Source organism: Dreissena polymorpha, chromosome 2, assembly GCF_020536995.1.
Source record: "Dreissena polymorpha isolate Duluth1 chromosome 2, UMN_Dpol_1.0, whole genome shotgun sequence".
Lineage (NCBI taxonomy): Eukaryota > Metazoa > Mollusca > Bivalvia > Myida > Dreissenidae > Dreissena > Dreissena polymorpha.
In genome coordinates, this window is record NC_068356.1 from 21,918,744 (window position 1) to 21,944,069 (window position 25,326).

Genomic DNA, 25,326 nt, shown 5'->3' on the forward strand with positions numbered 1-25,326 from the left:
GAGGTATTGTCATAGCCAGCTCGTCGTTCGCCGCCCGTCATAGGCGTCGTGCTAAAACCTTAACATTGGCTCTAAAATCAAAGTGCTTCCACCTACAACTTTGAAACTTCATATGTCAATGCACCTTGATGAGTTCTACACGCCACACCCATTTTTGGGTCACTAGGTCAAAGGTCAAGGTCACTGTGACTTCTAAAAAAAATCTGACAAGCTTTCGCAGCTGAGCGTGGCACCCGTATGCGGTGCTCTTGTTTAAATGTGTTTCAATGTGGTAACATGTACCTGTTTATGATATAAAATCAAAAATTAAAAATTAAAAAAAAATATATATATAATAAAAAAAAAGAATATAAAGGCAAATCTGAACTTTCAAAATCGATTTGCTAATTTAATATTTTGTTTGTATTTTTTTGTTTTGTATTTAATACTTGTATTTTCGTCGAAACATATTATTTTGAATTGTTAAAATTGATGTAATATCGATCAGTCTCTGCATTTATGGTAACACATACCTGCGTGTTTATGAAATTATAACATACATGTATTCATTTATAGAGTGGGCCAACATATGGGTTTTTTGACGAAATAACCATAAATGTCCGTCCGGCAACACATACACTTATTAAGATGTGAAGTCAAATATTGCGTGGAGGTAGAGGAAACAACTACCTATGGCTACCACAAATTACCAGTCACATGGTCTATATGACCTGAAATTAGACACAATCAAACAGTATTCTTACGCGGTCCTATGTTCAATGTGGCGGAGTTTCGCTTCGTGATCTCTTCCAGGCTGTCAATGTCCATCTCGGGATCAGGTGGCTCGTACGCTCTCGGACACATCATGGCGTACACCAACATGAAACACACCACCTTCGAACCAAATATATTACACAATTGTCAGTTTAAAGGTTGTTTGTTTTACATCACAGGAGCAAGCACGTTAATTCACCTTACTAAATAAAAATGCAAATTTATATTAATACATCGCCGCATACATGTAAATCATGTGGACACTGTATGTCGTTTTTGGACTATATTTAAATAATGGAATTAAGAGTGAATTATTGTGGCTATGAGTGAAATTTTCGTCACCATTTATGTATCGAAGCTAAATATATGTAATGATTAATAATTTAGGCAGACAACGAAGGTATTTTGAATCAACTTAATTTTAATAAGCATTAACAAATTTTAGCTAATCAATGTTTAATTTGTACTAAACAATAAATAGAACTTCATATATAAACAAAATCCTTCAATGTAAATTACTTTGGTTCACAGATTTCTACTGTATGTAAATGTTAAGAAAACGTGCCCACGTGTAACAGACATAATAAAGTACCTTGATCACTTCAGTCACAAACATGGAGCATAGGCAAGAGATGAAGAAACTTGTCATCCAGTCTTCTGACTTCATCAGTTTCCAGGACTCACTGTACAGCACTATGAGGGAACTCGCAACAACCACCGACATCACCAGTATCGTCCAGCCCACGTAGATGCAGACATGCGGAAGGAAGATGTAATTGTATTGTAGCGCGTCTTCCGCCGGAGGCGCAAAGTCGCGACCCACAATCGAAGGGTCGAACTTAAACCTTGCGTTCGCCTTTCTGTAGTTGTCAAGAACCCAGGACCGATATCGTTTGTTTTCATTGTTTTCAGCATTTTTGAAAAAGAAGGAAGCGATGGTAACCACTACAGTACCTACTGCTAATGATATTAAAGCCGCTTGTACATTTTCCAGCGAGAACCGGAAAGGGCCTATCTTCACTTCGTTAATACGCGTGTTTTCATTTGGAGTTCGAATAACCATAGTGCTGACAATCATTGTGATGCACATCATTCCAAGCAGGCACGACAAACGCTGTACACGTGTAAAGTTGCTCCGTATCGGTCGCAGAAATACGGAGAACCAGAGGTGTTGCTCGGCGACAGTGTACGAGATAAATTCCGTGAAGGAGCGGTGGTGGCGCGTCGCCGTCAATAACCGGTCCACCTTTTTGTCTCCGGTGTCATAGTCAAACCAACGATTGCACACAAATATGTACCTTTAAAAAATAAAAGGCACGTTATTTTAAATGTCCATGCGCTTGAGCCCGGCGTCTATAATAATTTGGCGTTTATGGTATACCTGTATTTACAAAAAACACATACATGACGTCCCAAATTAATTGAAAGCGAAGCACAATTTACTTGAAGCATCGAAAATAAATCAATAATTTTTTGTCCATATGTGACGAACCGTAATGTAATGTAAATCAGCGTTGTACGTTATGTTATATGTCCATGCGCTAGAGCCCGGCGTCTATAATAATTTGGCGTTTATGGTATACCTGTATTTACAAAAAAAACAACACGTACATGAAGTAGCGAAGCATAATTTACTTGAAGCATCGAAAATAAATCAATAATTTTTGTCCATAATTATGTAATGAACCTTAATTTAAGGTAAATCAGCTTTGTATTGATGTAGGCAGTGCAACTTTAAATTTACGTTGATATTAATAGTGTCAAGCTGTGAAATGAATTTATTTATACGCATTTACATACTGTAGTCATTCCGATTTCGCTAAAATTTTGATATGTATTTTTTGTGTTGCGTTATTTAGTTTGTAATGGATCTATGAGGACAATGCACCTAACGGGTTTATTGTCACCGACATTCTTTTTCACTGTTATTTTATAATGATTTATTTTCTCACCGAACATTTGTACGGGGCCCTGTGATGATTTATATAATATTTTATTCCGTGAGTAAAATATAGATTTGTTAAAAGCCATGCAATTGCATAAATTATTTTTTCGATTTTCGAACAAAAAGATTTAAACTATAAATAAAGTTTTAAAAAAAACAACAACATATTAATTTCCTTAATCCTGAGTGTTCATATTAAAGGGCGTGGGTACTTTGTCAACGTGGTACAGTTGTCAGAACAGAAAACATTACCGTGCGCGGTCAGCTAGATCAGTGACGACCACCTTATTGAGAAACCAGGAGGAGTTGTTACCGCCGCTGTCATCTTGCCAGATGCGCAGACATATCAGCTCGCCCAGGTATCGTCTTGTGCTCATGACGAACGTCCGCACACTTCCCCTCTCAAATCCCTGTACAACATATAACCAAATACGTGCGAATCATATGCCAATAAATATAACGATAAATCTATATGTAGTTTACATCAATTTAAAGCTTAATAAAAGAATTTGGGTTAATATCTTAACATCTTCATTATAAACCGTTATACAATAACATTTCGCAACAACTTTTGTTACACCAAATATCATTAAACTTTGGCAAGTGAATTTGTTGTGATAAATTGGAAGTTCGCAACATAACACTTGGTAAGCGTTATTCAATCTGTAAAACTAGCAGTAACACGAAATGTGCAAACCAAAACCAAGTACACAACACATTACATACACAGTTAAGGCACAAGTACGAGCAATTAGTGATATTTCAAACACTCGTATCGATATCTTTCTCAAACTTGTTAGTGTCTTGGTCATTTATGGCGCTTAAATTTGAGACGAATCTATCTTTAATAAAGTCAAGATGATTTGAGTTCCGTCACAGTTTATATAAACGTACAACATGGGAGTCGTCGTCCAACCGGCGGATGTCGGTTTTCCCGTCCTCTCCGACCAGGATGAAGCCGACCTTGGAGTTCGTACCCGACGCCGACCGCAGACCCGTGTACACGCTCACTATGTAGAAGGCGTTGTCGGCGATATCGTTGTCAATTAGGAGTGAGTACGACCACTAGAGACACATGACAAGATGATAGTATGCATCGTATAAGCCAATAACGGTAAAGCATTTTTCGAATTTAACCATAAATTATGCGCACATTGCAACTCAAAGTACAGCAGACTGCCAATTACGAATCTTATGACAATCATACTACTAACTGTTGCCTGACGGACACCAAGTTTTAATAGTTAATTGATGGGTTTTATAAATATATAAAGAATATTTGTGGTTCTCCGTGTTTCGGATTTCATGCCAAATATCTTATTAAAAAGAAAATATTGTCTCAAACCTTATATTTATCTTTCTGGTCTTCCCGCCAGGCCCATAAAGCGAAGAGAACATATAAGGAGCCCAAAACGATAATAACGCCAATCACCGGTCCGCGCCCAATCGATAGCTCGTCGACAACCTTGTTGTCAAAGTCAATCTCGCTAAGAGGTACGTAAGATGTTGTCCCGACAGTCATTGGCTCGCCGCTAGCTAGCATCCTATTATCGCAATCGCACACCGTCACCGAGCGAGTACTGGTCGGAGATACCTACAAGGAGAATAATGTGTCAGAATATTCTGTGCTTGATGCCATATTAAGTGGCCTACGCCATATTAGAATCAACTAACAGATATGTATATTTATTTCTAAAGGATATATGTGGGTCCTGTTACACAAATATAACCTGGGCGTAGTTTCAATTTTGCATTTCCACGCATGAATCTGCCAAACATAGATGAATCTGGTAATTCAATTAAGCGATTTAAATGAGTATTTGTTAACATTTAATATGCATGTATTTGTATTATATATTTTATTTCTGCTGTGTTATATAATGAATAAATTATTTTTTAAATATTGCATTTCACACTATTATATGTGCACAATATCGTACAACGCCAACAGAAGGGTAACTTATGTACATGTACATTTGTACTTGTAGACAGAAGAATGTTATTTTACTATTTTTAATTCGCAGAATGGGTTGGTAAATACGAGCCGGGTTCTATTGGAACATTATTAGCGTTTTTTTTTTTAAATATTAGTTAGAATGTACCCTGCATTTGTCCTTGTCCCAGACGGCTTTCTTCTGTACCCATTCTAGACAACTGACGCTGGTGACGTTGGCACAGAATTTACTCTTTAGCAATGTATCATCTGAACCTTGTTCTGCAATCGAAATACATTAACAACATTGAGAAGGCGGGGAAAATAATCCAGAAATAATACATGTTAAACATGTGAATAAAACATACGGTTCGGTAATGACAGAGATACGGTAGCAGACGATACCTTTATATCCTTAAGGTTGTCAAATACTGGGTCTACATGTGAAGTAGTAAAAACACATAGTTACATAATCTAATTGTAAAACCAATGGACAATTCTTGAAAATGCTTGCATATACATTTCTGTCCACTGTTTATTAACTTGTTGACAACCAGTGAGGTTATATACTGTCTTTTATTTTACGAGAGCCGGAGACATGAATATACCGAATGCAACCATTCGCGAATTTGTTTGGTTTTTAATTATAGATAGATCTAACAGACAAACCATTCATTATCTTTACGGAATATGAATTCGTTTTCAAAAAATGACCAAGGTAACACTAAATTGAAGTCTTGGTCATTTCATTTTTTCTTTTTTAAAAAAGGTTGTGTTCTAATGCTACTGCAAACACTCCACGTCAGTCTCAAGGGTGAATGCGACAAGGAAGCTACTAGAGCAAATTCATCGATACAGTTGGCGACAAATTTCAACAACCATACAAACATGGAACGTAAGAACATTTCATGCATATGGAAAAGGCTATGAACTGACGCACGAGCTGTAGAGCTACCACATCATCGCGCTAGCTGAGATCAGTAGCCTAGGCTTCAGAGAATCATCAACAGCCAAAAGGCAGAAGATTGGTTCAGCGTTGAGGATTCTATAAATTGCCACGGGATTACTTTCGTCGTAAGGAAAGAGGTAGCCAACAGCGTCATAAGTTACACATTGTCTCCAACAGACTTATTTCAATATCTTTGCGAGACCTCACATATACCATCACACAGGTCTACGAACCAACAGTTCACTACAAAGATAAGCACATAGAACAGGTCCATGAAGAATAAGATTGCATCATAGTCAAGATCCCGAAAAAGTACATGCTCATTGTTAAAGGTTACCAGACGCATACTGATACTGCTTAGAGACAGTATTTAACCAACGACAGAGGGTTGAGACTTTCTGAGTTCGCAAAATCCACTAACTCACCATGGCCAACACGCTGCACCCACACAAACCGTCCAGAACAGCGACCTGGCATGCTCCAAACGGACAAGTACACAACCAGATTGGCGCCTAAACGGTTCATCATCAAAAAGGGATACGCAAGAACGTTTACTAGCGCATACATCGGCACTGATCATGAATTAGTGCTCACCATTATCAAGCTGAAGTTTAAGAGCAAATAAATCGCCCAAAACCCTCGCATAACATTTGACTGGAGAAGTTTAAGATCCAGAGAAAGCACCGGTATTTAAAGTACAGATAGGTGGAAAGTTTGCAGCCCTGAACATCTTAGACAACGACAGTGAAACGGTAACCAACAACATCATTTATGTTCTGCTCTTATCGGCCGAAGACGTTCTTGGACGAGAAAGAATGGAGAAAAAGCTTTGTATGACGACTGAAATCATGGGCCCCTGTGACAAAAGAAGAGAGCTTCGGCATGAAGAGTTCGCGAGTCATGGAAGTGAGTAAGAAGTGCGAACAGGGAAATGAGAAATAAGATGAAAGAGACCAAAACGAAGTGGATTGAGGAGCAATTAATCAACATTGATTAAGAGATGACCACAGGCAGCAGTAAGAAGGCCTAAAGCACCTGCAAGACCCTCGCAAAGACCAGTCAGCCCAATGTCAGTGTTACAGCACACGCTGACGGGAATCCCCTGCACAAAAGTGCCGCAGTTCTAAACAGATGAACTAAATACTACATTGACCTCTACCGGCTTCAACCAGACCCCAAAAGATCATGGTGAATAGCACGACCAACACCAGTGCAGACATTACCATGAAGGGCGAAAACTGGATGATGTGATGAGCGTCAAGTACATGGGAGCAACCGTGTAAGAATCTCTATTGCGACCGAAGCAATGGCCTGACTGAGCGGGTTGTGGACAGTTTCATCAGCTTCCTCACAAAGTACAGGCTCTACAAGTTCTTCGTATACTCCATCCTTCTGAAAGGCTGCAAGACCTGGACGCTTTATACGGACACAGAACGCAGGATACAGGCGTGCAGGATGCTGAATACTGTTACGCATCCCATATATTGAGCACAAGACCAACGAGTACGTTCAGAAAATGACTGAAACACTTGTTGGCTAAAAAGAGCTCCTACCATCTGGCGACCGACAAACAACGAAAGCTGGCTTGGTTTGGACACGTCAGCAGGCACGAAGATCTGTGCTACAATATGCTGTTCTCCAGGGCACGCTAGATCGAGATCGAATTCGAATCCGTGAGAAGAAAAGCTGAAGGGACCGTGTGAAATAGTGCTTATCCCCCGTACAAGCACCGATTTAAACGTATAGAAAATGTTATATGAGCAGAGCATTTGTACTTCCCTAGGGGGAGCTTATTGGGTGAAATTGCAAAGTCGCCATATCAATAGTGCGATGTATCCTTTGGTCGAATAGGTTATTGATCATTAACACAAATAAATCAATCAAACGTACCATTGACTATTGTCACATGTAGTATGCAGAAACTTAGAATCCAAGCAATAATTGCAATATAAGCCTATAAATGAGGGGGTGATCAAATTTTATGGCGACGTCTATGCCGAGACAGGTATTTTTCGCCGTTTTATACCCTTTATTATATTGCCAAATCGGTAAGAAAGTGATTAGAGTTTATATCGTGTTAATATTCGCTCTAAATCTCGACTGTACTCGAATATAATTATTATATAAACGTAATATAGGGTATAACACGGCGAAAATTACCTGTCTCGGCATGGAGGTCGCCATCTTGTTTGTGATTACCCCTTCCTGTTTAATACATTATGAAGCTTCAGCTGACAGAGACAACAATGATATCCTGAAGGTATGACTATTACCCATTAAATACTATGTTAACACGCTTATTTGTCTTTTGCTCCTTTGCAATAAATTATTGTTATTATTATTTTGTAGTATTCTTACCGTTTATTCAACGTATCATTTAGTTAATTGTAAAATGTAATTTATTTTTATCCCCCATTACAGTACTATGTTTTCTGAGTGAAAAACAAGTGTATGTATGTGGTTATTCGATTGATGAAATTGAATGTTAAGGTCGCAGAAATCAACGAGCAATCTTGGACCGTTCAACAGATGAAATGAGTAGTTGTCCCGTACAAGAACGCCCCATACTTTAAGGACCTATATCAAGTTATAGACTGGTTGGTGGTCATTTAAGAGTTTCGATGCTTTGAATGGGGAAGAATTTTATCAAGAAAAAACATTTTCAACCAGATTCTATCTTTAATAAAGAGCACTTACAAACATTGAAGTTGACATCAAAACAAGCATTTTGTTATCATTTTTATTTTAGTTGATGTAAGAGATTACAAATGTATCAAAAACTGCGATCCTTGAATGAGAACATCTGTTTGATTCTTAGCAATAAAAAGTAGTGAAACTCCAGCTGCTTGAGCAGTATTTCATTCTCATTATAAAAAATCCTTCCCCACAATTTTTAATTGATAAATGATCCTTTAAAGGGACTTGTTCACTGTTTAGTATACTGACGATTTTCAAACGTATTAGTGTAGCAGTAATATTTCGCAACTTCACAAGGAAGGCTTCGTGGCGTAATGATAGCATGTTGGCTTTTGCTTGCAGATGACCCGGGTTCGAATCCCGGGGACAGTGGTATTTATTGATGAATTGTATTAATTTATATTATAATTAGTTATGACTATTAAATATCATTGTTTTCTTATTACACATATTGAATGACATTTTTCAAAAATACGAAAATATGTACACAAGTCCCTGTACAATAACAATGTACAATCCAGTACACAACAACGTGTGCTGATCAGTATTTCATCTTATGTCATATACATTTGGGGCTTATTTTGACACATTAAAAAGTTATATTCAAATAAGTCAGGGGATCAAATTCCTACACAACTGTGATATGTTTGTTGGATGGATTAAACACAAAAATGAAGATCAAACAGGTTAAAAGTAAACTTCTACAAGTGTATAATTTAATAAAATGTCAAAATTAAAAAAAAATGTTTGGCTTGCTAGCTCGATATTTAGAACACCTCCAATGATCAAGACTCCAATCGTTTTATTGATCATGAAAGCATCGGTATGTTTCATACCCAGCAAAGGCTTCAGAGCAATCCATATTTTGCCGGTCCCTGCAAACTCGCTCGACTTGATGAGCAATTTGTACCCGTCCTCATTGGTCCAATGGTCGGTTTTCATGGCCGTATGATAGTCGAATTTTTTCTCCTTTAGATTTGGCTTTTCTGCGATTCTCAAGTAGACATCGTATTTCTACAACATATCAAACAAATACTCCCATATACAGAAATTGATTTTTATAATACCGGTAGTTAACGTTACTTTTTGACAGTATTTTGTTGGACATTTACTCATCAGAGGCCACCACAGCGCAACAGCAAGTATATAAAGGGGCCTTTTCACAGATTTTGGCATGTATTGAAGTTTGGCATTAAATGCTTTATAGTGATAAATGTAAACATTTGACCTAAAAATCTTTAGTAAAAAACAAGAATACAATTTCAAAACAAGAATATCAGTAAAAACTGATGGATGCTCCCCGATGATGCGCTTTGTCAATCTACTACCTTGATGCTCCTCAAAGGTTTTTTTTTGTCACAATATTGCACTATATATTCAGATAAAAGGAAACGTCTTGAGGTCACAGTAGTTGGGGGGACAAGAATTTTATTATAGAAAATTTCAAAGGGCCAAAACTATGTGAAAAATCATCCGACCAGAACCCGCTGATAATATGCACATCTCCTCTTGGTAGTGAAGCTACCCATAAAGTTTCATTGAATTCCGGTCATTAGTTGCTGAGAAATAGTCCGGAAAAAAAATTGCACTATATGTACAGTTAATGGAAAATTTTAAAGGGCCATAACTCTGTGAAAAATCATCCGAACAGAAACGTCTGATAATATGCACATCTCCTCTTGGTAGTGAGGCTTCCCATAAAATTTCATTGAATTCCGTTCATTAATTGCTGAGAAATAGCCCGGACAAAAATTGTGCACAGACGGACGGACACACGGACGGACAGACGAAGCGGTGACTATATGCTCCCCCCCAATTTTTTTTGGGGAGCATAAAAAAGAAACAAAAAACAACCCTCAACTAGACTCGAACCACTGACCCCTGGAGTCTTGGAGTAAAAGACTTCCGCTTAGACCACTCGACCATCCATGCACATGTTATGAAGGGTGCATTTTTTTACTTTATACAAGCAATCCTCGTAGTTTCGAAACATATAACGACAACAACAGAACTTTCCAAATTATTCAATCGTTTCAAATAATTTTCAGGTTTTCAAATCGTCAAAATATGCATTAAATCGATATTTTAGAGCATGGTAAATGTTCGGTATTATTATTTCCTCACAAATATCATAACTAAACCGAAAATTTGCGAATCTGAAATAACCTTTTTTTATTTTATCAATTTACCAAAACGTGAAAAGGCCCCTTTAAACATTATTTTGTTTACTCTCATTATGTATTTAACTCTCCAAATTCGCATCATATTTAATGCTGATGATAAAAAATGGTTGTTTTTAAATTCATAATGATAGTAGCACACGGCAATTGTGTAAACATTGTTGTATATTGTGTATTTTTTATGTGAGTGTCAACACTAATGTGAAGGCAATATCACAAGATACACGAGCTTCTATTCTACGATTTTATTGTTACATATTTACAGTAGCATTTGAGCGTCTATACAGTTGCGCTACTAGATAGCTAATGCGCAGGGGTTATCACCGGAGCGGGATAAAGCGGGAATCCTTAACACGTGGTTGATCACGTGGGTATTGTAATGTTCTAATAATACAACATTTCCCTCTTCATGAATAAAAGAAAATTGAACTGCATGTTTAAATCAAAATATAATAAGGTTTAAAATTCATGCATGATTATAGAACACAAATTAAGTACTCTATGTAACGAGTTTGTTTGTATTGACTCTGTGTGCTATGCATAAATCAAAATATACAAGATTAAAGTTTATGCATAATTATAGAACATGAAGTTGTCTGCGTATTGAATGATTATAAAATCAACGGTTGTCATACTCCGCTCCGTAGAAGCGCGCATTCTTCTTAACTACTCTCCCAGACCGTGTTGCATAAGAATTGTCTAAAGGTATGACCTGGGCAGTCTTGGCTGAAGCAGCTGATTGGGGTTCCTTAGGGATATTTGCAAGGATGTTGTAGTCGGGTACAGATATGTCTGAAACATTTTCATTAGTTTTGTGTAACGCAATGCGATTTCTGCGATACACTACTCCTTCTCGCGTCTGTACGGTGTAAGACCTTGGACAGTGCTTTTGTATCACTTTTCCCGGAACCCAAATTTTACCCATCTGTATCCTAACAGGGTCATTTACATTTAGAGGCGGAAGGGATTTGACCGACTTATCGTAGTTATGCTTGCTTCTCGCTTGAGTGTATTTTGAACACTGTTTGACCTTGCGGGCATTGATAACCTGGGGGCACAGTGCTTTGTTTGTAATCGGTAATACTGACTTAGTTCTGCGATTGAGTAACAGCTGTGCAGGGCTGTAGCCACTGTTGAGTGGTGTGTTTCGGTACTCTAATAGTACGACATAGATGTTCTGATTGCTATCCCTAGCCTTTTTCATAAGTTTTTTGGCGATGCCCACACTTCGCTCGGCTAAACAGTTTCCTTGCGAGTGTAACGGCGATGATGTGGCGTGTGTGAAATGCCACGATTTTGCAAAGTCAGCAAACTCAGTGCTAGAGAACTGAGGTCCATTGTCACTATGCAGCACGTCGCAAATTCCGTTGCGAGCAAAATGTGTCTGCAATTTTCGAATTACTGTGTACGACTTTGTGTCCGGTAGATAGTCAATCTCAAAGAAATTCGAATAATGGTCCACTGTCAGTAGGTAATTCCTATTGTCAAAATGAAACAGGTCTGTTGACAAAACTTGATAAGGCCTGTCTGGGAATTCTGATGTAATCATTGGCTCTTTAGCATTCGAGTCTCTGTGAGTGAGACAAATTGGGCATTGTAAAATGTGCTCTGAGATTTGCTTTTGCATGCCAGGCCAAAACATACAGTCTTTGGCCCGCTGCAGGGTCTTTGTCACGCCTAAATGACCTATGTGTACCTGTTTGATCATGTCGGGCTGCAGAGATCTCGGAATAAGGAGTGTTTGACCTCTGAAAATTAGGTCATCCTCATAAGACAGCTCATCCCTATGATTGAAGAATTCCGTAATCACGGGGTTACAATTTGACCGAGATTCTGGCCAGCCATCGAGTATCGTCTGCTTTAGAAGTTGCATCTGACTGTCGTCACGAATTGCCTGTCTGATTATTTCTAAACGTCTGTCAGTCACCAGCAGTTGCTTTCTAACCGAATGAACGTGTGTGTCCAATCCGTCAATTAGAGTTGGGTACGTGTCATAAACTGAGTGTCTTGACAGATAGTCTGAGACGGGTATGTCTTTACCACGCACATGCTCCACAGTGATGTCGTATTTCTGTAATGACAGAAGTAGTCTCTGCAGCCTCGGAGGCGCTGCCGATAGAGGTTTTTTTATGATTGACGAAATCGGTTTGTGATCACTGTGAACAGTCACGTGTCGTCCGTACGTCAGTTGGTGGAATCGCTTGCAACCAAACACAATTGCAAGTAGTTCGCGTTCAATGTTTGCATACAGCTTCTCACTTGCGGTCAAGCTTTTTGAAGCATACGCAATTGGCCTACCTTTCTGCCACAGGGAGCAACCTAACCCGTTTTGAGAGGCGTCGCATTCAAGCACAAGGGGCTCCTTGGGGTCAAAGTAACCTAGAACTGGTGCATTCGTAATCACGGCCTTGACTTTTTCGAAAGCGCGCGATTGAGGGTCATCCCAGAGGAATTCTACCTCCTTTTGCAAGAGGCTCCTAAGGGGGGCTGTAATCTCTGCGAGATTTGGCGCGAATTTTGCCAGGTAGTTGACCATGCCTAGAAAAGTCTCTAACTCGGCTCGAGTTTGGGGGGCTTTAAGATCCGTAATTGCGTTTTGTTTGCTACTGTCGGGTTTCAGACCTTGACTTGAAACAACATGACCAAAGAATGGCACTTCAGTCGCACTTATAATACATTTGTTCGGGTTAAAACGGACACCCTTGTTTTGAGCTAGTTTTAGCGCGTTTCGCAAGTTTTGATCATGCTCCGCCCTTGACCTGCCACTTATAAGAATGTCGTCGACAATACAATGGACTCCTGGTGAATTTTCAAAAATTTCATTGCATTTCTGCATGAAAATGTCACCCGAGGAACTAATTCCGAACGGTAGTCGTAGGTATCGGTACCTTCCGAACGGTGTCGAAAAACACGTCAGTAGGGACGACTCGTGGTCAAGTTTCACACTCCAATAGGCATGTGTGATATCAAGGATGCTAAAGTGCGTAGCTCCTGATAAGTCATTCGTAACGTCTTCTAACGTCGGCATTGGGTAATGGGGCCTGCAAATAGCGTCATTCAAAGCTTTTGGGTCTATGCATACCCTGAGTTTGCCTGTCTTAGGTTTCTCTATAAGAACTGTACTGTTAACCCACGCGGTTGGTTCGGTGACCTTTGTGATGATTCCATCGAAAACCATTCGATCAAGCTCAGCCTTAAACCTAGATTTTAGGGCTTCTGGGACTTTGCGCGGGGGGTTCACGACGGGGACTGCATCTTCTTTCAAATGCAATTTGGCATAACCTGGGATTTCCCCTACACCGCTGAATAGCGTTTTGAATTCGGACATCACAGTGTCCTTGGTAAGAGGCGTCTGCTCTTTTGGGGAGTTTTCAACTGAATATGTCAATTTGATCAATTTAAGATCAAGTGAAGATTTGAGGCCAAGTAGTGGAGGGGCTTTGTTTCCGACTACATAGAATAATGCGTCTATTTTGTCTGATAAGTGGGAGCAGGGGAGACGTACTTTACCTATAACCTTAATTAGGTCACCTGAGTACGAGGTGAGTTTACTGTCGGGGGGTTCCAATGGGCTGCTCAGCTTAAGATTGCGAAATGTATCGTGAGGGATTATATTGCACTCACTTCCTGTATCAATTTTGAAATTGACCGGAGTCATATTAGGCCCAATTGAAATTTGTACAAATGCACGGTCTGGAGATTGTGAAGAATGTGCACTTACCACGTCAACGAAGTACTCTAAGGTGTCGCCGGAACCACTGTCACTGTGTCCACAGGCACCTTCCATAACACTATTGTCAATGTCATGCACTGACTTGTGCGCACTCCGTTGTTGTCTACACTTAAAGGCAAAATGGTTGAGTTTGTGGCACTTTCTGCACTGCTTTCCGAAGGCAGGACAGGATTGTTTGTTTGGCCCATGGTTGTTGCCGCAGTTGTCACAGGGTTGCTGTCCACGGTGTTGCTGTTGTTGTTGTTGTGGGTACTGCTTATGCGTTGCCTGGCGTCGTTTCGGTCCTGATTTCCGCTTGGAGGCGATAGCGTCCACTGGAGTTGCCGTCATTGACGTTGCACCGGTTTGATTGGAAACAATGTTCATTGATGCCATTTGATGTTGGCAGTATTCGAAACTTTGAGCAATCTGAATTGCCTTATCGAGAGTCAATTTGTCACCCTCGTTGATCAGTTTTTCACGAATTCGTGTGTTGTTGGTACCGATCACTAGTCTGTCCCGGATCATCTCGTCTTGGATGCCATTGTCTTTAAATTTACAATCTTGCGCTCTAAGGCGGAGTCGGGTGATGCACTTGTCGATTGAGTCTGCCCCTTGGACTTCATTGTAAAAACGAAATCTGGCGAAGACAGAGTTGAGTTTCGGCTGCACGTACGTTTGAAGTCTCTTGTAGTGTGCCTCTAGACTTTTGTTTTCCTCGTCGGAGAGCTGCCAAGTTTGATATACGTCTCGCCCTTTGTCGCCAATCCATAGAAGAACGTATGCGATTCTTTCTTCTTCTTTTTTGTCCTTTAATGGTCCTTTGAACACAAGTTCGGTGTGACGCTTGAACTTTTCCCATGCTTCAGGTAGATTTGAACTCTCCCAGTCCATGCTGGGCGGTGTAATTCCTGACATATTCATTGTCACTGTTTAGTATCCCGCGCGTCTTGAACGAAATCCAGTTGATATCAGTTTATGTGAACGTTAAGTCCGTTATTCTGACACCATGTTGTATATTGTGTATTTTTTATGTGAGTGTCAACACTAATGTGAAGGCAATATCACAAGATACACGAGCTTCTATTCTACGATTTTATTGTTACATATTTACAGTAGCATTTGAGCGTCTATACAGTTGCGCTACTAGATAGCTAATGCGCAGGGGTTATCACCGGAGCGGGATAAAGCGGGAATCCTTAACACGTGGTTGATCACGTGGGTATTGTAATGTTCTAATAATACAACAAACATTTCCATATACATTTAAAAATGAAAGGTCTGCACTTGTAATTAAATGAAGCGTGCAATTATTGCGATATTTATCATTAAGAATGAACTGTTATTCCTGGATCCATATTCACAACCTATTTTTACAATAATTGATATTTCCGAATAAGAACATTCGATCTAGGAACACCATGAAATTGAATCTTGCATGGTAATTAATCATTTACTTTCAGCATGCTTGATTAAAAACGATTAATAGTGAGATTGTAAGCAGCCTATGATTATCAACTTATTTTGTTTAAGTACTCGTCTGTGCCTTATTGTAAGTCTCAGAATGGTGGGCCCTCATTGGTACATACCAAACCAGTGGTGTTGGGTCGAATGAAGAACAAGATGTCGTCTGCAGCGTGTTGCCTATCGAACACCATGTAGATTATCTTGTCTAGATTGTCTTCTTTGTATGTCGGCGTTTTGTCGCTGTTCGGACACGTACGAAGAGAAGAGAGATTCAATACAATATCAATTAAACGCAATTAGCTTTTTGTTGCTGACGACCAAATATGCATAACGAGGAAAAATATTGTGCTCACTTTTTAAAAATAAACTTAATAAAATTGAATATTAACTTCGTTATTGAGCTGTGAATGCTACCAAAGATAGCATTGTTTACATATTGTGCAAAATGATCATGGCGGTGGGTGACGTTATACAATTAGGAACATCATTTATTCCTTTGAAAATCGCCTGGTAGCGTCTTTAAGAGCGCACATATTTATACAAACATAAATGTTCAAATCACCCCACACACGTGAGGAGTAATATTAAATATGTGCTCAAATGAATACTTAACACTGCAACTACTAACAGAAGCGATAAATGTATAATACATAATAAACTGTAAATATATACATTACTTGCACGCGGCCTCGACTTTGTTTTGAAAAGAATATGTAACTCTTGCATTGGGTAACACGGCTCCGTCGATCTGCAGCACGGGAACATACGAGGTGATCCGGTCAGCGAACTCACCCCAGAAGTAAGGGTTTTTCTTGAAAATGATGGTCTGAAAAAATAATATTTGCTTATTTAACAGCATTGTGTGCAAAACGGTGATGTACTCAGACGAGTTTACAGCTTATATGCTGTATTTGACGTGCCGAAAGGCGAGTCCAACGTGAGCAAGTTCGAGTCCAAATATAATTATCACAGTGTTGTACACAACGATGTTTAATAAACTTTAATAACATACCTCATACTCTTATTTATTCTCAAACGCACCATTTTCTATTCCGTTTTCATTGTAATTATTTAGAAAAAATGAATTCCAAACTGGGGAAAAAGGCGGCCGACACGAAAAAAATAAATAGACATGCATAGCAACGTCGACGCACGCTCAAAACCTTTTGTACATATAAAACTTCCTGAGACTGCTAAACTGGCGGCTACCCGTTTTTAATAACTATATGCAAGTCAGCAAAATATCTAGTTTGAACATCATTTAGATTCTATCGATTTTTAATAATTATGATAATACTACTACTACTACTAATAATAATTATAATAATTATTATTATTAAAACAGATAGTCTTTACAATATTTACTGGGTAGTGGTAAGTTGTCAAATCATCAAGTACTTGTATATTGGTGGAATGCATGACCTTTTATTAATGTTTTCAGACGCTCTAAAATGGCTAAAGGCTACACACTATAACCTTTAACACAGTTGAATGGTCTTAAATTGGGGACGTTATCGACCTAAAAATGAGTTAAATAAAGCTCAGTTTACCTTAAACGTAACTTGACTGGCGTTACATTCCACCAGGCTCTGTGTCGTCGTTAAACCAGTGAGATCAACGTTCACACGGGGTCGTTTAAGCTGTGTGCCAGCCGCGGCTTTGACTGATCTTTTCTCGACGGAAATAAAGACGTATTCCTCGTCTTCCAGGACCAGTTGCTCGTCTCCCATCTGGATAAGCTGGGCAAGGTAGTCCATCAGTTTGCGGAGCGCCAACGTCAGATACGGCAAAGCTGTTTGAGACTGTAAAATATCGAGCTTGTCGTGAGACAAGAACACGGCGTGGCTAAATGCACATGCTTTAAGTGTCAACCTGGATCAGCCTGAGCATTTCGATAAGCCAGCCCAAAACTTCGCGTCTACCGTTGATTCACGATTAGACAAGACTTTCTTAAACAATTCTTGAGCGGCTCTTAATTACTATCTTATACCATATTTATTAAATGACATTTGATAGGTATCCGGCATGTTTCGCATATTTGTTTACCCCAAAACATTTTAGCATTTAACGATTTTCTAACCCACAACTCTCCTTATTTAATTTCTCGCGTATGATCCAGTTGTGCATATGCTTTTACTTACCGCTTTGGACTTCAAGACCTTTTGCACAAAGTACTTCTGCAGTTGTTTTTGAACGAGAAACGTTTGCTCTTGAAGACTCAACGCGGCGGTTCCCCCAGATGTAAATATCTTCATGTGTTCCAGGTAATTCCGCATAACATCCACTGTCGGATCTTGGGGCATATTTGGTGTCAGAATTGTTTGCAGGATGTAAAGGCATTTCTGTATTAAAGAAATTACCCCTGAAAATAAGCCACATAATTATGTTAGTATAAGGAAACTACAAACAAACGGCATGAAATTAATATAAGTAAGCATACGCAAGTAATAAGATAAAGATTAAAAAAACCTAATAAAACGTTTTCACAAACGGGCTTTTAAATTTTCACTTGATGTCTTTAAAATTTACTTTAAACAATACACTTCAAGTTTAAATTCTTAAACACAATGTCAATGTACAGAGTTTTTAAAACATAACAGCAAACTTTTAAACAATTGCATGACACAATTTAAAATAACTATTGTAAAGGATACATAATGTATTTTATAGAACGCAATCGATACAATAATTTGTTTACTTATACAGTACCAGCGCTCGAGCTTCTTGCATCTTGTTTCTACACCTACCCTGAACGGCTGAGTTTATTTGTTCCGTGTTTGGGAACGTCCTTTGGGTGACCATTCTGGCTAGATTGTCCGCCATTATACTCGCTACTTCAGAGGCCAGTATCTGCAGAGAACCAAATCCACTTTGGAAGCATAGCCCGAATGGATTAATGTCGTAAGAATGTAATAAAGGGAGATCAATTGTTATTAATAAAGTTGATATTATATACATAACTCCGTAATTAGCTATATATATGCTATAAAACTATATCTTTATGCTATAAAACTATATTGCGCATGACAATACTATCAGATCGAAAAAATATTAAAGCTAAAGTCACATTCTTAAATGTGTAAGTTGCATTAAACTAATAAGGATCTGCAAACAAACAGTTGACAATGATCACTTTTGCTGCGCAAATTTTCTCGTTTTTCAACTGCGAGGAGTTTGATCCGGTAAGACTTACAGTAGTGTTCATGTTGGCGTAGTCCTTGTTAGATAACGTAGCGGCCAATGCTCGGCTGATTGTGTCGATCGAGTTAATAGTCATTGTTTTATTGGACGGCCAGGTTTTCACACTGTATCGAAGCATTTCAGCGTAGGTTTCACTTACCTTATTAAAACAAAAACAAACAAGCAAATTCGTTGAATTGATATCCCCCGCCAATATGCTTCTGGGCACTCATACCAAGCTTCAATGAAATCCGCCAAAGCACTTCCAAGATATGGCTCTGAACACCCAACACAACATTTTTTAAGCTACCCAGGGCCATACTGGTCATGTACGTAATTCCGGCCACTTTTGGGACTATTTAAGAAAAATCTTTAGTGTTAGGCAACTGGTTGAAACTAAACTTCACATATATAATCCTGGGTTCAAAACTCACCTAGCATGAAAATTTAAATAGAATTAGATCGGTGAATGTTACTTAATGAACAGAAAATGATGACATGTAAACTATCCATTTTCGTAGGTTAAATGTACCTAAAAAATCGGCCACTTTTCGGTTTGATCTGCAGATAAAATTACAAAGCAATATCTTTTGACAAATGTCCTCAATTTCAGAGTATTAATCAATGTTAATACTATTAATATTTTTGACTTGAAATTTAAAATAAATGCGAAATTATTATACCATTTACTCCCCCTACCTATTTTAATAAATATAAACAATGGGGAAACTGCATTTTCATTAAAAAATATTTGTTTTTAATGTGTTTAATAAATTTTTTCAAACATAGCTAAAAAAGTAAACACATTTTGTTTGAAAAGTTGACTTCAGTGTTGATTATTAGTAAACGCTTATATATAATATTTAAACATGTAATCTAGCAATATTCTTATAAAGGGAGGTAATTCATATATTAAAAATTTATATTTAGCTTCTAATTTGTATGTTTTGAATATAAGTTTTTGTACAATAAATTGGTAAAACTTGGATTAAAGTTTATTAGATAAAATAAAAATAATTTTATCAAATATATTTGTTTCTTATATGATTATAATTGTTGCAACATATGATGACATCACTTTCCCCATGAGCCAAATATTTCCTGCTATATTTGTGACATTTTAACACAAAAGTTTACGGTGATATGGTTCTTACATTTGCAAAATATTGAGAGTGGGGATGGTTTTCATGTTGATTTTTCTAAATAAAAACAAAATATGTGCGTTAAGATCATGAAAATGATTTTACACAGGTGGCCGATTTTTTACGTACAGGCCGGAATTACGTACATGACCAGTAACTATGTTATTATCAGATGGTGTACAATGCCATTTGGCGTGCAGCATCCTATTATATATATATATTTATTTATTTATTTATTTATTTATTTTATGCTTTCCGGTGGTTTATAGAGAAATATTAGTGAAATAAAACTGGTATTCCACTGTTTTAAACAGTGAAAAATAACAGTGAAAAATATCGATATTTGTCACTGTTTTACTGTGAAATGACGTCATTTTTTCAACAAAATGACGTCATAAATCCAGCGAAAGTATCCAGTTTAACTCATTTACAATGTAAATAAACGGTAAAAAAAGCATAAAATAACAAGAAAATGTGTTGGATTCGATTGCGCCACTTGTGAAAATATTGTTCCTATGATCACTCGTGAAATAAAATCGATATTCCACCGAATCCAGCAAATATCCTATATATATATATATATATATATATATATATATATATATATATATATATATATACCAATATATAGTGCCAGTTACGCGGTCTCGGTAGTTTTCAGACTGTACTTACGAGGTCAATATAAAAAACGGGGTCTATATACAACCCCGCATTCTAGGCTCCTTTAATTACTATGAGGGGGGTGTAGGGGAGGTAATGCAATCAAATCTCACAATAAGGTCTTAAATCGAAAACCACAATCAGGTCTGAAATTGAAATTGTATATACCTCGCAAATAAGTTCGCTATATATTTCCTTGTATAAGACGTTAAATAAATGACGTATTTATATACAATAATAATAGTAGGTACCCCTATATACCTTAATTCGTGTTTATATCGGATAAAAAAGGGTATGGAGATACATGTATTTAAAGTGGGAACCCCATAACCTATTTCTAAATCAGAGACCCCGTAACTGGCCATATGTGTGAATATATATATATATATATATATATATATATATATATATATATATATATATATATATATATATATATATATATATAATAAAGTCGCTTTTAGCCGTTTATATAAAATAAAACGCTTTTATTAAATTTGCCGTATTTATTAGTCTTTTGTGTTTAGTCCATATGGTTTGAACGTCTTCAATTTACGCTTCCAAAGTTGTTCGATGGTCTTCCGGTACTCGTCCGATCCATTTAATTTTTCGACTCCCATGACCCGGAAGTCCGCGACGCTGTGGTCGTTCGTGTAAAAGTGCTCGGCAACCGGATCATTGTGTCGAGGAGATGTCGCTGGTACAGGGTATCTCCCGTTTCCCCAACGTATACAAAGGTCTTACATCGTTCGCAGTGTACAGCGTAGACTACATTGGTGGATTTGCAGGTGACCTCGTTCTGCACATTGTAGCTTTTGCCGGTGGTGTCGATGAACTTTTCGGCCTCCAACATGTACGGACAGATTGCGCACCTCTGCGCCCCACAAGGTCCGCTCCTGTTTGGAACCCGGAAAAACATTCTATTGTGTTTTTATGAACCAATATGTCTTCCAGGTTGCAGTCTCTTCTGAATGCTGATAACGGGGGTTCAGGAAATACATTTTTCCTACGATCGGAAGTGTGGAGTGTGGGCAGGTGTTTCCGGAGGATATGGCCGACATTTGGTAGCGCTCTGGAGAAAGTTATAATGAGCGGTACCCTGGAAGTACTTTTTGAAGACACCTTTGTACGCAGCAGATCTTCTCGCTTCTTGCTATCAACTTTATTCAGTTCTGTCTCGACGAATCGGCCATTGTATCCTCGCTGCAGTAGTTGTTATTTGATCTCATCTCTGTGTTTTTTGTAGTCTGTCTCTTCCGAAAATATTCGTTTCAGCCTCACACCTAAGCCGTACGGAATGGCCTTTTTCGTAGACTCGTTATGAGACGAGTCCTTGTGCAGGTAGAGGTGCCTATCTGTTGGTTTGGTGTATAAGTCTGAAACCAGCCTTCCTTTTCGAATTGACGTCATAGTGTCTAGGAATTCGAGCTGCTCTGTTGAGTAGCGGAGCTCGAGCTGATTCCGTGGATGGATTGTATTTGCAAACGCATGGAATGTCTTTAGTGCCTCCCACCCATGTGTCCACAAGCCCCAAACATCATCACCGAACCGGAAGTAAGCTATTGGATGCTTTTTTGATTTCAAAAATAATTATTTCTCCCAGGCTCCCATATAGGTCGACGCGTAGTTCATACCTAAGTGCGATCCTATGGCAGTTCCTTCATTTTGCATGTAGTGGTCTCCATTGAATGAAATGGTGTTGTTATTTAGGACAGTGTCCATCATTATGATCATGTCGTTGGTCGGTACTTCCGGTTGCACTCGCCGATTGAGAGCTTCAGTTACTGCAGCACGGGCCTCTTCTCTTGGTACGCTGGGGTAAAGAGCCTTCACATCCAAACAATATATGATGGTACCGTCTGGTAACGGCTGCTGTATCTGTGCTATTTTGTTTAGAAAGTCGGTTGTGTCTCTCACATACGACGGAAGTGACGTCACATGATCGCGCAGTTCATTCTCCACTAATTCCGCCATCTTCTCTGTCGGGTGATTACGGCCGTTTACAATAGTGCGGAGAGGCATCCCAGGTTTATGAAGCTTCGGGTTGCCCTGAAGCTTACCGGAAGTTCCACCCCTGCTGGTGAGATACCTTCTAAGGTCACTGTCGATCGACTCCTTCTTGTAAAGAGTGTCGGTCACTTTTTTCTCTTTGTTTTCCACAATTCTTGTTCTATCATCCGTCACGTCGACGTATGTGTCACTGTCCGACATTTCACACTTCAGCTTTTTGATTTAGTCTTCCCTGTTCATTATCACTATCCCCGACCCCTTGTCGGCAGGCCGAATAACGATGTTGTCGTCGTGGAGTAATTCTTTGATTGCCTGTTCTTCCGATTTGCTTAGATTATATTTAAATTTTCGTTTTAATCCGCAAATGATGTCGTCTTTGACAGCTTGTATATATGTGTCCAGCCATTTGTCGCGGCCAGCCTTTGGAGTCCACGTCCAGGTCTTCTTTTTGTATTGATGCTCAACTTCACTGGTTCTATGTTCAGCGTCTTCTGCATAGAAATATTCTTATAAGCGCATACGGCGTTCCCACGCTGACAAGTCTGTAAGTAATTTTCCTTTGTCTATTGTTTTTCTAGTCGGTATGAACTTCAGTTCTTTCGACAGCAGGGATATTTGAGCATCAGTTAACGTCTTCTTTGACAGGTTGGTAACAACACTCATTTTGTTTTCGTCATGTTTTCGTCTTTTTTTTGCCATGCACCATGTGGTCTGCATTTCCTCCGAGGAGAGTGTTGTTTCTTTTGTAATCACGGACGTAGGTCTTTCATGCTGCCGAATAAAGTCAAAGTGCTGGTTTCAAGCCGCATACGAATGAACTTCCGGTTTCGCGATTCTCTTTCGACAGGAAATCGCAGCCAACTAAAGCATCCATTGCTGTATTGTTTCACGTATATGTCTACGTCGTATAATGTTGCAGCCGCTAATATTTCCGCCTCTGTAGCCCAAGAGCGAGAGTTGCTATCGCTTTGTTTCATGCAGGTTATGTGTACACCGTAATCACCATCCATATAGTTCTTGTAAGTGGATTCGTTGTCCAGCATGTGATTAGTTACAGAAGTTCTTACAAGTTCATGTTTCTCGGGATCATCGAATTTTCCTGCCGCAATACACCGGAATTTCAATTTCAATGAAATCCGCCAAAGCATTTAATAGATATGGTTCCGGACGGACGGACGGAAAGACGGACGAACGGAAGGACGGACGAACAACGCCAAAACAATATCCCTCCGCCTATGGCGGGGGATAATAGGCGACAAGCATTTGCATTATGGGTTTAAGTTAGTAGATTGTAAGAAACATCCATGGCATCGGTGGCTGCTGCTAAAGTTTGAATAAGAAGCATTCATATTTAGTTGCTTGCAGGCTAATATTGTCGCCTACCATTGTCCTCATATAGCCCTTTTTGCAATTGGACGGCTTTATTAATAAGAAACATGATAACGTCTAGTCTTGATTCAAATCAGAGAAGTCAGGATACAAAAACCACGCCTTTCACAATTTGACTACAGCTTTGGATATGCATAATAACACTTTTCAACAGTACAACCTGCATCAGAAAGTCGGTCGCAGTGGTGTCAACAACCACAATCAGGTCCCAGTACTCTGTCCATGTCATCGGTTGGTTCGAGCCCTCCTTCATCTGTTTGCCAAGCGACAACAGGTCTTCAGCGGACAACTCTATACCGGAAATATTAAGTTTCTGAAAAAAACAAAAAAATAAGAGGAAGCGTTTATGTAGAATAAAGTGTATATTGATGATGTTTCACTTGATATTTGTTCAAGATAATAATTATCATGTTTTAGTACTGCTCAGTAAACAGTGTTTAAGATTCAAATACGTACATCAAAACACACGTTGTCGGAATGCCAATAATGTTCGTCAAATCTTTAATTGTAAGCATGTCAATCGTGGAAAAATATTTATGCAATATGTTATGAATATATGTGTGCATAAAGTAAACAGCCATTCAAAAAGGGACAGGCAGGTTGTTGAGCATAGTTATTCAGTAGATTCCTATTCCACAGGGATTGTGATGTTATAATGTGAACATTTAATATAAACACAGTGTTCTATGTAATTTGTCAAACGTCACCATTGAAAATATAGAATGTGCACAAGTGTTTGTGGTTAATATTGTGTAAGCTTTAATTAGCGAGGTGCTCTGATGTTCGTTGTCAGGTCGTTTCATTTCACAGACACGTGCCCAATGGTTTTATTATGCTGATCAGTGATTTTTTGTAAACGCTCACTTACCTCATATTTTACTTACCAACAAAGTTCTCGTGCGACCAACGATCTGATCATAGTGTGTGTTTATTTATTTATATGAATTTTAAACGAACCTGCGACGCTAATTAACGCTCAGGAAGAGAGAAATATGTATGCGCACCAATTACAAAAAAACACCCCTGATGTTACTTCAGCAGATTTTCTTAAGGAACTGTCCGAAAAATTTGAATTGAATTGAATTGAAATTGAAACCGTATGTTTTTGTTTGCGTGTTAAACGTTAAATCATGTATTTTTTATTATTATGATATAGGGTCGAAATACATATACAACATTGCCGGAAAAAATAATACTTGACATATAAATTGTGCGAATTTCACGTATTTAACGATCGTGCACAGTGAATTTGCGTATACCTGAACCGATGATTATACTTACTGCATTGTTGAGGTCCTATATCACAAGC

At 38.6% G+C, this 25,326-nt stretch overlaps 1 protein-coding gene across 1 annotated transcript in view; it reads right to left on the reverse strand.

Moving 5' to 3' along the window:
* Positions 1 to 25,326, reverse strand: part of LOC127869582 (polycystic kidney disease protein 1-like 2) — a 148,285-nt gene that overhangs the window by 5,246 nt on the left and 117,713 nt on the right. Inside the window, exons 16-18 of the mRNA XM_052412236.1 lie at positions 2,951 to 3,108; positions 1,346 to 2,051; positions 744 to 873 (exon numbers count right to left, since the gene is read on the reverse strand). Coding sequence (XP_052268196.1) covers positions 744 to 873; positions 1,346 to 2,051; positions 2,951 to 3,108 — 994 coding nt within the window. The remainder of the gene's footprint in view (positions 1 to 743; positions 874 to 1,345; positions 2,052 to 2,950; positions 3,109 to 25,326) is intronic.